The following is a 14,347-nucleotide window of genomic DNA, read 5'->3' as shown; positions in this document are numbered from 1 at the left end:
AGGTAGAAGTACATAACAAACTACTAACAAAACTATTAGTATAACTGGTTGGTCATGTTATAAAAGTACAAATAACTTGCTGTATTTTTTTTCTTCAGTTCCCTGGTGTGGTATAAAAACATATGTATGTTTCTAGGTCTTCCAATCATTCTTTACTGACTGCTTTAAATGTTTGGTATAATGATATACCAAAGAAACAGAAAAGGTTTGATTCTACTAGCTTTCATTTAGTTGTAATCTAACTGCGCAATGGTGATTTTCCCTGTGTGCCTGGCCCCAGGGACAATCTTTAGGAGAAAGTGTTGAACATTTCACTTTCTTTTGCATGTGTATTACATTTTTTCTCTTGACTTAATTTTTAAATTTCCTCTCCCCAGTGAAACCTGAAGAACTTTATGCATTTTCTTATAACCCCAAAATGCCTAAAGATAGCCGTGAGATAGGATGGAAGCTGATTGATTTAAAAGTAGATTATCAGCGTATGGGAATTCCAAATGACTTCTGGGAAATAACGGATGCCAATAAAGACTATGAGGTAATTTATTGTGCAAAGTAGCCACTCAGTGCAACATCCTTTTAGTTGTACTAATGACATGGAACAGTCCTTCTACTGCTGCATAACTGATGCCTTGGGAGAAGTGAGCTCAGCTTATCTAAAGCATTATCTTCTTAATATGAAGCCAGAGATAGTGGTACTGTAAAAGAGCAGAGAGCTGCAGAGTCTGCTTGATTTGCATGATCCCACTGGGAAAATACCAAATATTCATTTTCTATAGAAGCATCAAACAAAACTCACCAGGAAACTAAGATTCCTTTAGCTTCCCTAGGTAAAAGGGAACCTCTCCAACCTCCCACCCCCCTGGGTATGTAGATATGGGGAATCTGATGTGTGGAAGAGCAGTGGAACCATTCTGCCTTCTCGGGTTGAGAGCACAGAGAAAAGAACAAAAGCAGTAAAACTGGCTTGTTCTCTACTTGGTTTCAATCCTCTCTCAGGGCAGGTCTTCACTACCTGCCAGATCAGCGAGTAGTGACTGATCTATAGGGGATCAATTTATCCTGTTTAGTGTAGGCATGATAAATCGATCCCTGATCGCTCTGCTGTTGACTCCAGAACTCCACCATTGCCGAGAGGCAGAAGCGGAGTCGACAGGGGAGTGGCAGCAATCAACCCCACGCTGTGAGGACATGAGGTAAGTCGATCTAAGATACTTCGACTTCAGCTACGCTATTCTCATAGCTGAAGTTGCGTATCTTAGATCGATTCCCCACCTGCCCCCCCAAGTGTAAACCAGGGCTCAGAAAAAACAGGCCTAAATCCCTGATTCTTCCACTCCTACTGGCTGCTATTGCCAGTTGCCTTCTTCTCTCTTCTCTTTAAGCTCAGTTAAACCCAACAAGCTTTATGCCAAGAAAGATTTTAAACATCAGTTGTTTAGACAGCTACTTTAAAATGTTCTCTGTATTTCTTTGGAAATTGTACATGGAAAGATCCCTTTCCTGGCTAAAAGACAAAGCAGTCAAATCTGAGAAGGGCGGCAGCCTATTAAATTGTATTGTGTGTATACTTCTGCCACCAGGCCATGGATATCCACCAAGGAACACAGACTTAAATTTTCAGAAGTGACCAGTAATTTTTGGTGCCTTAGTTTTTGAATGCCCAACTTGGGACTGCTGAAAGGTTGTTTCCAGCACTTCCTGAAAATTAAGCCTCTTCAGCCATCTGAAGGTGATCACCCAAAATCATTAGTCACTTTTGAAATTTAGGCTTCGGTGTGTAACTCATTTGAGATCTTTTTATTTTTAATTCCTCTAGGGTTTCCCAGTTTAGGTTTAAAAACAACAAAATCTAAGTAAAGCCCAGGTTTAAGAATAGTATGTCTCTGAAGCGTACACTAAAAATACTCCAAGCCTTAAAATTTTTGGGTGCTGAAAATTATTCGCATATCGGGGTAACACTAGGTTGTGAGTATACACCTTGTGGAGCACATTCCAAGATGAACTGGCATTGGAGGGGGCAAGTTTCTTTTATTTAATTTAAGAACAACCTTTCTTCACTTCTAGTCTTTGCTTCTACATGAGCCATGACCTGCAGAAGGTGCATTTTATTAGTATAACCTTACTATTTTATGAATTGCTCGTCTTGTTTCTTCAAGGACAAATTGGAATTAATATATCATAAGCATACTTAAAGTTTCGTGCATCATATTAATGATAGCGTTTCACATGTCTGAAAAACAGCATTGTTTCAATATTTTGAAAGATTAATTTTGGTTGTATATCAAGCTGATCCATGATTACTGTTTATTAAAGCTAAGTAACAAATCTTTAATGATTATTCAGGCATCTTAATATCAAGCTGGCAAATAATTTAATATTTGGACTTTTCCCCCCCCATTTGTACTCTAGGTCTGCAACACGTACCCTCCAGAAGTAGTGGTGCCAAAGGCTGCTAATAAAGCAACTGTGCTTGGAAGTGCAAAGTTCAGAAGCAGAGGGCGCATCCCAGTGCTTTCCTACCTTTATAAAGAAAACAATGTTAGTTATGCACATTCTGCTTGTCTCATTATTTTTCTTGCTGCTCCTCAGCTTTAATATATGGAAGAAATGTGATCAAGTTGTTAGAAGAATTGGGGGAGTTGAGTTGTGTATCTGCCACTAACTTGCTAGGTGACCTGGTAAAATCTATGAGATATGGGTAATGCTGACCTATTTCATAAGGAGTTGAGGCTTAATTGTTTTTAAAGCACTTAAGATCCTTCTATGAGCAATGGATATGCAAGGGTAACTATTGTTTTATATATTTGAAGAAATTTCTAAACAAACACAACTTCAGCTATCAGAAGTTGAGACCCTTTTTGTTACTTTCTTTCCCCTTTTCCCCAAATAAAACAGTGACTTGGCAAAGGTTGTCTTCTAAACCAGCATGAAAAAGCATGATCCTTTCAAACCTCCTCTTTGAAATCTCACTTTGACCAATTGTAAGAAATGCCTTTTTGGGTTGGTAAACTACTAAGTTACTTACAAAGGACAATCTTTAACAAATTGTAGCTTAACTCAGCTAAATTTTCTGACTTTTGAACAGGAGGAAATTGCTTGGAACAAATCCCTATTTTTTTGTATTAGCTCAGAATAAGTGAAGTTTGTTCTAACTGAAGAGTAGAATGCAGCTTTTTTAGCTTTGTTGTTTCAGCATTGTTTCAGGCACAGAGAGCAGCAAAATACTGTCACAGTTAAATTGTTAAGCTGGAGGTGCTTTCCTTAGGAAGCTTGCCTTGACACAACAATTGCATGGGGTTGTGTTGTCAGAAACTACTGAAGTGTACAGTCAAGTTCAGCATTGCTACAAGTGTGGATCAATAACAGCTAACTAAAGTCATGAAGAGAGGAAGTCAGAGCAAGAGAAGGAGAGTAGATAAGGGAAAGTGGGGAGATAGCAACAGTTGGGATATGTTATATGTATTAGAATAAATGGGCCAAAGGTTAACATAAACCAGTCACTGTCCAACATTAAACAGTGTTAATGTCTGGGCTTTTATATTGGAGACCTCAGCCTGCTTGGTAGCATGGCAAACACACCATTAAAAATCCTTTTAACCTTTTCTTAAAGATACAGAAAAGAAGGAAAAACAATTAAAGCATTTGAAATGTGAAGTATTAATAAGGCTTTAATTTTAACAGCAGCCCTTCTTCCCTTTAGCTAGGGGGAGTTTTTAAAAGGAAAAACCCCTGTTTGACAGTCTCTTAAATGGAATCAAAGGTGGTGGTAACTGTCTTTTTGGGGAAAAGAGACTTTAGTTGAGATGGGCTAGAGATGCTGTTGTTGTTAAAGTCCAGGCTTAGAAAGAAAGGTCCCTCTGTTTAACAGTCTCTTAGATGGCATTGAAGATGGTAATAACTGTCTTTGCACGTGGTGGTTGGGATTCATTTGGAGCTGGTAGAGATGGTAGTGTCATGTGAGCTCCTCTCTTTCCGGCCCCTTCTAATTAGGACACCTCTCAGGATCAGGATGTTGAAGGCCCGGAGTCCCAGGAAATGGTGGGAGTGGCATCCATGATATGAAGCTCCCTCCAGTAGCCTCCTCTGTTCTTTCCATCTGTTGTTGTTCTTCATTTTTGGTCCTTAGTACTTTCCCCACAAGATCTTTGTTTTAAGGACACAAAGTGGGAGTGATAGGTGGAATAGCCCATCCCCTCTGTGATGAGATCCTCGGGGTGCAGCCTGGGACAGTAGGACCGCTGTGCCCCTTTATCTCTCCAGCCTGGGCCGTCTCTCACAAGCAGCAAACCCCTCCAGGCACTGCCATCACTCAGCAGAACAACCGCATGTGGAGCCCCACACTCAGCTAGATTGCGTGAATGGTGCCAGAGCCACTCAGGAATCACACACAGAAAGGCATTAGCAAAATCTCTCCCAGCACTGTACCTCAGGAATATACCGTCTTGCTCTGCTAAAGGTGAGCAGTGCAGATTTATTAACTGGTTCACCACTTCATCAGTGCAGGTGAGTCATTGCATTGTAGCTCCCTTGCTAGACAATGGTTGGTGATGTCTGTTCAACAGCACCCACCCGGGTGTTGGTTACCTCTCTTGTCGTTGTCTCTGTATGGTTTGGTATTTGGGTGCCTCCCAAACCCACAGCATATTTTAGTGAAAACCATACAACCAATTCTTATAATTTCGTATGCATTGGTGATACACATATTTAGATAGAACAATGTCTTTCAGCTGATCATAACCTTTCCCTTGCTACCTCACGTGGCATGCTTTATATGCAATATTGCAATTCTATACCAATACTTTCCCAAAGTATAGTTTGTCATGCCCTCATTATTTTGTCCACCAATTAGGTCTAATATCCGACATACAAGCTTTGGCTCATTAACTTCCAGCTCCATATCTTCTGTTGTTAGCAAGCATCATTTCAACACAGTCCTTGAATCATATCAGCTTGGCCTTTTTGTTTAGACTAATTCAGTTCTGTCTCCCTTTTGCATCTTTTCCCATCAACATTTGTTGTTATAGGTTATGACATTTTATGAACTTCCATATACTTTTAACAGCTGAGTGCACAATTAAGGTAAATTTGGAGGCCCAGTTATTACAACAGATAGGAGTCATTAGGCAGATGAGCAATGCATTTGAGAGGAGGGTGGATAATTGTCTCCATAGAAGCACAACCTACTTCAGACTCGCAAAGCTCATTAGAAGCATGAGCTGAAATTTTTCACTGATCCGTCCACTTGACGGAAGATGTACAGTGAAACAGAGACCAGGTTTAGAAGCATCCCCATCAAATTTTAGTGTGTCCCTCAGAGCAATAAATATTCCTGATTTTGATCTTTTCTCTACAGTAAACTATTGTGTGTTTCAGGCTGCCATATGTCGCTGTAGCCAGCCTCTCTCTGGGTTCAGTGCTCGCTGTCTGGAGGATGAACAGATGCTGCAGGCAATTAGACAAGCCAACCCGGGGAGTCCCTTCATGTATGTTGTAGACACAAGGCCAAAGGTATCACTTAATGGGATTTGTGGATGTTCCTAAAGTTCACATCTGTTATGTCAACACAGCTTCCAATGGATCATGGTTTTCAGATCTCTAACCTAGTATATATGAGGAAGCTCTGCTAAAATTATGGTGGGAGACATCAGAGGCCACTCCTTCCTTCCCCATGGTGTCTACCTCACCACTCCTTAATGATAATCTCAGTGTCTAGCTGCTGTGCTTGGACCTAATATCTCACCACCTCCCATTCATTTCTGTGTGATTGAACTGTAGCACTCATTCCTAGAGTATTCTAGATTATCTGAAGTTAAGAATATTCCAACTTTAATGACCTTTAGTGGTTGACTGAGGCAGTGGAATGTGTTCCAGTACAGAGGTTAGGCCCCAAGTTTATCATTGAGATGGAGAGGGGAGTTTAAAGTACTGGTTGCACAAGTCTGAAGTGCCAATATTGGTATGGGTTGGGAGGCACAGTGGCATTCAAAGGTTATCTGGTTTCATAAAGTCTGAAGAAATGCGGTTCCTGCAACTTTCTGACATAGAAGTAATTTTAATTAATATTGCATTGGTGAGAATAAAAATTGCTAGTGCACTGTGAAACCTGCCATTAGAGTATATGGAGTTACTTTTACCTCAGTAGTGGCAATTCAGGGCTTAAACTTCAATGATGGGATGTTTGCTCAGTTCTGACCTAGGCGATCAGGAAATGTTTGCATGAAGTTGCACTGAAACATCTAATGATTACATCTAGAGACATAAATAGCTTGAAAATAAGGTGAGATGTCTGTGGAGGAGTTCTGGGCATAAGGAAATTGGAACATGGGGATTTGCGTATTCTGCAATTAAAAAAAAGCAGCTAATATACTGATGGCCATTTTGAATCTGAAATAGTGAGCTCATCTACTATTAGGGGTATTGGCATTACCTGTAGTTGACTGGAAATGGGACAAAAAGGGTGCAAATCAGGTGTCGCCCTCAGGTAAATAGAGGATATTTCAGCAAGTCTTCAGTTGCTGAGTGTGGTGTTTCCTAGAGCTAATTCTGTTGTGCTGTTTGTTCCATAATCGTTTGTAGTACCATTGATCATAATGCATTAATCTGGCATTTGTGTGGCTTTCGTGTACTTTGACAGGTGTTCCATCGACATTTATGATTAAATTAATGGCTATTTAGTGATGATCCACTCGATGGCAAGGGAGGAGATTATAATTAGCCCTGTTTCTCCATCCCACCAGTGTCTAACCTGTTTAAGTAGAATGAAATAACCTAGATTTATTTTCACTCTGTGTTACTAGGCCTGTGTATTTGAATCTCTCTACCTCATTCCTTTCCATGGAGGCAAACTACTCCGCTTCCAAAATCCATGGATTTGGGATTGAGAGTTAAATCTGATGTCCTGTCCACTTGTGGCCATTCTGGATCTTATGGTAACTTTTGTATGGGATTGGCTCAATTCCATTCTGGATAATCAACATCCCTTTTCCTTAACTTCTTCCTGCAGCGTCAATTGAATACTGTATTCTTGCTCTTGTAAACTTGCGCATTGTTGCTGTTTACTGATAAACAGCTGCCATGTTCCACCTCTGAGTTGGCTGCATTTTAGTGATAGATGAAACAAACTGTATGTTTGTAAAATGCTTTGGAATCCTTTTATTATTTATGCAGCACCATGCACATTTATGGTGCTTTATAAAAATATTCTGCTAGGTGAAAGATGTGTTCATATGTAACTATTGCTTTTATCTGTTGCTTTTTTCTAGTGTCTCAATTAAAAAGAGAAAATTAATCTCAGTTGTGATAACTAAACTCTGTGGTTAAACAAGCTTTTGATACTACCTTGTGTTAGGCAGCTTGACATTGGCATCCAAGTTCTTCTTAGGCCTTTGCCTAGTGTTAGTTGACTGCACACACATAATTTTAGTAAAACTATTGGAAACAATTCATGGGCAAAAATAAACAAAGCAAACCATGTTCCCCACCACGCACTTCTGTGAACTTGCTTTGCCTGATATCTGCTGTTCTGGAAGATGAAAAACATTTGTGAGCCAGGTTTGCTTATGCATTTTTTTCACTTGATTTCTACAGTTAAATGCCATGGCAAACAGAGCTGCTGGTAAGGGTTATGAGAATGAAGATAACTATGACAACATTCACTTTAAATTCATTGGCATAGAGAACATCCATGTGATGCGGAGCAGCTTGCAGAAACTCTTGGAAGGTATGGCACTTGCCTTTGACTGGTCCATGTGGTGTTGGTTGACACCTATTGACATAACTCACACTCCACAGTAGACAAATCCTGCGTACACAACTCTGTGTGCGCTTTAGGGCATGGGATAGAAAACAGATTAGGAGAGAAAATACCTGGCTTTGTGCTCTGCTTATAGAAAAGGCTCAAAGTGTTCCAGTATTTTATTCGATGTTAAAATGTTCTTTAAAAACTTGTTGGCGAAAGAGACAAACTTTCGAAGAAGAGGTTTAGGTAGGCTCAGAAGCTTCTCTCTCTCACCAACAGAAGTTAGTCTAATAAAAAAGATATTACCTCACCCACCTTGTCTCTCTCTCATATCCTGGGACTGACATGATTGCAACAATACTGCATGCTTTAAAAAAGGATCTGATAAGAGGCATTGTGTTCAGTTTTACCATGCATCTAAAATAGAAGCTAATATTTAGCAAATTTTATGTAATCAAAAGTAAACAATCTCTTAAGCCCAAACAAAAATAAAAACAGTTAAACAAGAAGATCATAACCTTTTACCATTAAGATGATTATAGTTAATTTATGAAATACTGAAATGCAATTGAAATAAGTTATTTTTATTTGGGTTATTTTGGTATAAGCAATCTGTGTGATGTGAGAGACTAGGTTTCGGAGCTCTCCTGCAGGAGAGTTAACAACTTGCACTACGTAATTTTTATTTTTTCATTTGTTTTTAATTTCAGTCAAATTTGTTCTTAAATGTGAGTGTGCATTCTTAGGGTCTCGCATTGCTATGTGGGATTTGGAATGAATTTGAGGGGACACTCTTCTGGACCAGTGGAGATTAGGGGCCTGAGTCTCCTCTTGTTTACATTGATGTAAACTGGGAGCCATGCCATTGGAGCTGGTGGAGCTGCTCTTTTGTAAAACTGAAAAGGGACTCAGACCCTAAGTGATGAAAGAGAAGAGTGAGAGTATTGATACAGTACTTCCTGCTGATTTATTAACTATAGTATTAACATCCTTCTGCTGGCAGAGGCTGGGGAATGTTGTAAAGCTGATACTATAAATCCTTCTCTCTTGTCCCATTGCCTAGGATCAGGAGGCATATAGTACAAACATGGTCATTCCAAATATATAGGAGGTTAATATTTGAGTTGGCAATGTAACATTATGGACTGATCGAATAACTGATGCCCAGGTCAGCTGGTCTGGTAGGATCCGTGATTTGATAGTGGTCTTGGAGAAAAATTAGGCTAGACAGGACAGAGGGTTTGGCATATGCAAAAGTACTGCTCTAGTCTAGAGAACCCCATGCTGGATGACTTATTTTGGAGTGGGTGAAAAGGCAGAATAACTGCTAGTTTTTTCCTATTTTATCCCCTTGGTTAGAAAGCCTTGACGATGATAGTGTCTCTCACAGGTGTTGAGGAACTATTGAACTATAACATTATAAACTTTTCAACATATCTGAGCCCGCTTCAAGGTTAGATAAATCATTTACCTCTAGAAATTAGAACTCCATGTCTTTCTCTAGTCAGTTTCTTATAGTGATTATATGCTGGTGCTGTCTGAATGTGTGTGATGATGTCCTATAATGAAGGGATGGGTAAACACGTAACACCTTAATCACCTCCCTTGGTTGGAGAGAGCGCTTTTGAAATGAGATTTTGATTATAGTGGTGAAAGGAAGAAGGAAAAGATAATTCAGGCTTAAATGCTAGAGCCCTCTGCAAGCTAAAGAATTTTAATTGTGTGTATACACACACAATATCCATAGTGTGTGTTCTCTTTAAAGAGAGAAAATTGATTCCTGTATTTCAATATTCAGAGAACATTAGCTTTCAGGATCAACCAAGCTTTCTCACTATTATTCAGGGAAGGAGGGGAGGAGGATTAGCACTGATGGACAGGAGGGAGTGAGAAAATCATGGTTACTGTGCATTTTATTTGAGAAATCTCAGCTAATTCTTTTGTTTTTGTTTTCAGTGTGTGAAACAAAATCTCCCTCAATGAGTGACTTCCTTACTGGCCTGGAGAACTCAGGCTGGTTACGGCACATTAAAGCTGTAATGGACGCTGGAGTCTTTCTTGCTAAGGTATAACTTTCCCCAATAGAAACCCAAAAGAAGTGAGGGAAGCCCCATTGTTTGGACCCTTAACACTAGAAAATGAGCCTGCAATGGTAAAGACAGAACTGGGAGACTTAATTGTCTCCTTGTGTGTGTCCTGTGACTGTAATATAGTGATTTCCTACATGGATTGAAACTGTGACCTATCCAGTATATTCTTACAAGCAACATTTGTTCATTTGTCCGCATTAATTTTATTTTACTTCAATCTGAATAATTAAAAAAGATGCCTAGGTGCTCTGATGTGTAATTAATATTGCAAACAACTCATAACTTTTCTTAACGCTTTCACTACTTATTAAAAATTGTGGTGCTTTAGGTGAGGGATTTTCTGAGTGCGTTTGCCATCTTCTGTCACTATGTGCTACAAGGATGGCATAATTTTGAACTTTTAACACAGGCCTCTTTTTTTTCCATGGGCTATTGTAAGGCACATGACTTTTCTGCAGATCAAGTAGAAGGAGCAAATTTGCTGCAGCAAACAGTTCTTCATTAACCTCAAAGGGAATGCAGGAAATGATTGGTAGAAATCAATTGCCTTGCATAAATATTTTCTCCTCTCTGGGTTGCTCCATTGTGAATTCCTTTCTCTTTATTTTTTTTTTTAAAGAGATGATTTTGTATTCATCTTCTGCTACCAGTACCAAGGAAGAGAGAGAGACAAATATGGGGAGAATTTTGCATGATCTTCCTCTGTTCCCTAATTTTCCTTGAAAAATTCCCAGTCCCAGGGTAGCAACAGGGTGAACTTTCCTCATTTACATCCTTCCTTAAGATTTTTTTGCCCATAATGCCCACAAGAAGTGTCAGCAACAAATACAAATATAGATGATATGGATATGAATATACAAATGCTGAGTAATTGTATGTTCATATTGCTGAAATTTCTGTCCTTCCTCATCCTGACTTTTCTTTGCTGTTTACCTCCCCTCCGATTCTGTAACATTTAAAGTTAAATTGAAAACTTTTAGAGGTGAGGGCCATGTTTCTGTATTTATTTTGTAATGTACCTATTGGTAACTCTATTACAGCTAGATCAGACTTTGGGAGATGAAGAGGATTGTTTAGCTACCACAGCTACCAAGCTGTTAAATTGTGTTCTGATTTATTCTCCTCTTGGCAGGCAGTGAAAGAAGAAAAAGCCAGCGTCTTAGTCCACTGCTCAGATGGGTGGGATCGTACAGCTCAAGTCTGTTCACTGGCTAGCCTCCTCTTAGACCCGTTTTATAGAACATTTAAAGGACTCATGGTAAAAACAGAAATGCTTTGAGTTTTCAAAATGAAATATGCATTGCAACTTTGTGAAGTGGTTTGGAATATAGACAAGCCCTGATTAAGCTCTTTAGATCACTTTCAGCAGCAGACCTCTTCAGAGTGTCGGTGACCTACAGAAGCAAAGTTATTTATATATAAAGTTATAATTGCTCTGAGTAGCATGGGTACAAAAAGCTGGTCCATGATTTATGACTCAAATCTCTATATCCCTGCAGATCCGTAAGAGAGCTGCTAATGAGGCATCTCAGCAAGATGTGCATGAGTATAGGACAGGGCTGGGCAAACTTTTTGACCTGAGGGCCACATTGGGTTTTGTAAATTGTATGGAGGGCTGGTTAGGGGAGGGGGTTGTGGCCTGGCCCCCACCTCCTGCTTGCCCCTCCCCAGGACTCCTGCCCCATCCAACCCCCCTGTTCCCTGATGGCCCCCCGGGAATCCTGCCCCATCCAACCCCTCCTCTCATTCCTCACGCACCCCCCCCCCGGGACTCCTGTCCTATCCAGCAACCCCTTCTCCCTGTCGCCTGACTGCCCCCAGGGACCCCTACTGCCGTTCAACCCTCTATTCCCCCACTCCCTGACCACCACCCTGAACTTCCCTGCCCTCTAGCCAACCTCCCCTGCTCTGTGCCCCCTTACCACGCTGCCTAGATCACCGGTGGCTGGTGGCACCACACCCACGCTGCCCAGCTGGAGCTGGGCCACTCCACCGCCACCACCACACAGCACAGAGACCAAGTCAGGCCGGGCTCTGCAACTGCGCTGTCCCAGGAGCTCACAGCCCTGCTGCCCAGAGCATTGTGCCGGTGGCAGAGCTAGCGAGCTGAGGCTGTTGGAGAGGCGCAACAGTTGGGGAGAGGCTGGAGCTAGCCTCCCAGGCCAGGAGCTCGGGGGCTGGGCAGGACGGTCCCATGGGCTGGATGTGGCCTGCAGGCCATAGTTTGCCCACCTCTGGTATAAGATGTGAAGGCTTACAAAGAGGCTGGGAGGAAAGCTTGTGGTTTAAGACCCATTATAGTAAACTATCTGTTTGGGTGAAATTCACCCTGTGCAGAGGGTCAGCATGAAGCCCATGCATCACTGTTTTAAAGTCCTCTGCACAGGCATGAATTTCATCCATTTTCTTTTAACAAATTAGTTGCCTTGTTTTTTGTGCTCAATTGTCAATGTAAAATGTAACTTTACACGGTGCGTGCATCTCTACCCGCCCGCATTTGTTACAACCCCACTGGAGATGGGCTCTTGCTCATTAGCCCCTTGAAAAGAAACTGAAAGCAATGCAAAACACTGCAACTTTTGTTTTGTCTTCTCCTGGACAGATGCAACTGTGCTGCACTGAGAAGATTGTTACCTCAGGTCAATTGCTAACTTTTTTTGCTGCTAAATTCTGCTGCAATATTCTTTTATCTGTACAATGGGGTCTTGATCCAGGTCTAGGGCTCCTGTGTGCTATGCTACTACAAATAATAAATAACTGTAAAGTTTCTATTGGAACATGAGACCTCAGCATGATCAGCCTGGTACATAGTACGATATTGCAGTGACAGTGGGTTCTGATGAGAATCAGGTGCTAATATAAAATACATTTTTTTTTCATTTTTGTAACATCCAAAATGTACCTTACGAATCATAAAACTAGTCATTTCTAGGTGAATATAATAAATATCTGAAAAAGATCCTGAAACCATTAAAACAAACAAAGTAATGTGTTTTCCAAAGAAATACCCATAAACTTACATGTGGTATCTTCTGCTCTTTAAATCCCTGCATGCTGACTTCTGGCTGACTATGTAATACAGTCTAAAAAGATAAGCCTTTAAGGCACCAATTCATTTATTCAGTGCGTTGCTGTACATGTCCTTGCTAAGTTGCTCCCATACATTTTCTTTAATAAGGGTTTTATGCAGGTTCATAATTTGGTAAAACAGAAACATCTCAATAAACAAAAAAATCCAGCTACATTTAAGGCCAGAAATTAAGGCCTTTACCATTTGATAAAATACTCTTTCATTCCCATTTTATATGTTAAAATAAATTTTTCTTAATTCTGGTTTGCTGCACTGAGTGTCAAGGTATTTTTGGGTCTCTTCAGAATGAAGTAGCTGTGTAGTAGACAAAATAGTGATGGTTTTAGCATATATCTCAAGAAAAAATGTCCAGATGTCTGGTCTGTGGGGTTATGTTTTGAAAGGGTTTACTTGTCTCCTGGGGGTAGTAATGTATTTATTGAAAGTAATTCTTATGTTAATAAAGCAAAATCACCAACAAAGTGACAGCACAAAGATTCTCACAGGACTATTAAGATTCAGAAATAACATCCTATCCCAGCAGTAGTCTAATATTGGTGATGGAGCATAGTTCCAATTCCATAAATCATCCTATAATTTTCATCAACCTTTGATTAATAAATATGCAGGGTATGACAGACATTATCAACTAAGCCCAGCTACAAGAATTCTGTGGTATTAAGGCATCATTTCACTTTTTTTCCAGGCAACTTAGTAGTTTTTCATTTACTTTCTCTCTTTGAAACTGAAGGTTCTGATAGAAAAGGAATGGATTGTGATGGGCCACAAGTTCTCACACAGGTAAAAGCAGATTATACTCAGGGTGTAACAGGAGCAAAGGCATGAAGGTAAACTGCAACCTGTATGTGTCTAGCATAAGGGGCATTTATTCTTTTTCCATTGGAATCCTTAGAGATTCATCAACTCTTGGCTTTTGTGCATGTTTTCCTATATTCTTTCATTGATTTACAAAATGGTGAGCAAATTATTTAACCTCTGTGCTTCCATTTCACTATCCATGCAATGGGTTGATATTACATTGATACTGGTGTGTGAAACAGTCACCTTTTGGAGGGTTTTTTTTGCCTCTGATGCCCTTCTGTGTTGGCCAGGGTTGGAGGCAAATCCCAACAAACATTTACAGATTATTTGCAGTTTTAACTTCAGCCCACAATTCTAGTACTAACCAATTTAAGACTTGCCTTCCATAGGTTTATAAAAATGTTACTCTTTCTAATTGATAGTCCATTTGCACTGCATGGTCATTTAATTAACAAATGGAAAATACAGAGATTTATTTGGTCCAGACTAACATTAGGAAGAAATAGTCGTCTTATTCTATAACATTTAATGGTAAAGAACTGAGGTTCTGTACTGAACTGAACTTTGTCTCAATATGAAAATACTCTTGTTTAATACTATAGTCAATAAATATTTTTTCTTAGAGTG

General features: G+C 40.0%; 1 protein-coding gene across 7 annotated transcripts in view; it reads left to right on the top strand.

The window, feature by feature from the left end:
- The window catches only part of LOC127056585 (myotubularin-related protein 8), a 177,859-nt gene that overhangs the window by 17,914 nt on the left and 145,598 nt on the right, over positions 1 to 14,347 (top strand). For all 7 annotated transcript variants that reach the window (XM_050964618.1, XM_050964617.1, XM_050964616.1 and 4 more), the window contains 7 exons: positions 378 to 535; positions 2,410 to 2,538; positions 5,374 to 5,508; positions 7,588 to 7,720; positions 9,695 to 9,804; positions 10,961 to 11,086; positions 13,650 to 13,699. In XM_050964618.1, coding sequence (XP_050820575.1) covers positions 378 to 535; positions 2,410 to 2,538; positions 5,374 to 5,508; positions 7,588 to 7,720; positions 9,695 to 9,804; positions 10,961 to 11,086; positions 13,650 to 13,699 — 841 coding nt within the window. The remainder of the gene's footprint in view (positions 1 to 377; positions 536 to 2,409; positions 2,539 to 5,373; positions 5,509 to 7,587; positions 7,721 to 9,694; positions 9,805 to 10,960; positions 11,087 to 13,649; positions 13,700 to 14,347) is intronic.

The sequence above is a fragment of the Gopherus flavomarginatus genome, chromosome 8, assembly GCF_025201925.1.
Source record: "Gopherus flavomarginatus isolate rGopFla2 chromosome 8, rGopFla2.mat.asm, whole genome shotgun sequence".
NCBI classification, from domain to species: Eukaryota; Metazoa; Chordata; order Testudines; family Testudinidae; genus Gopherus; species Gopherus flavomarginatus.
Note: the sequence above shows the minus strand (reverse complement) of the source record. Positions and strands in the feature narration are given on the sequence as shown.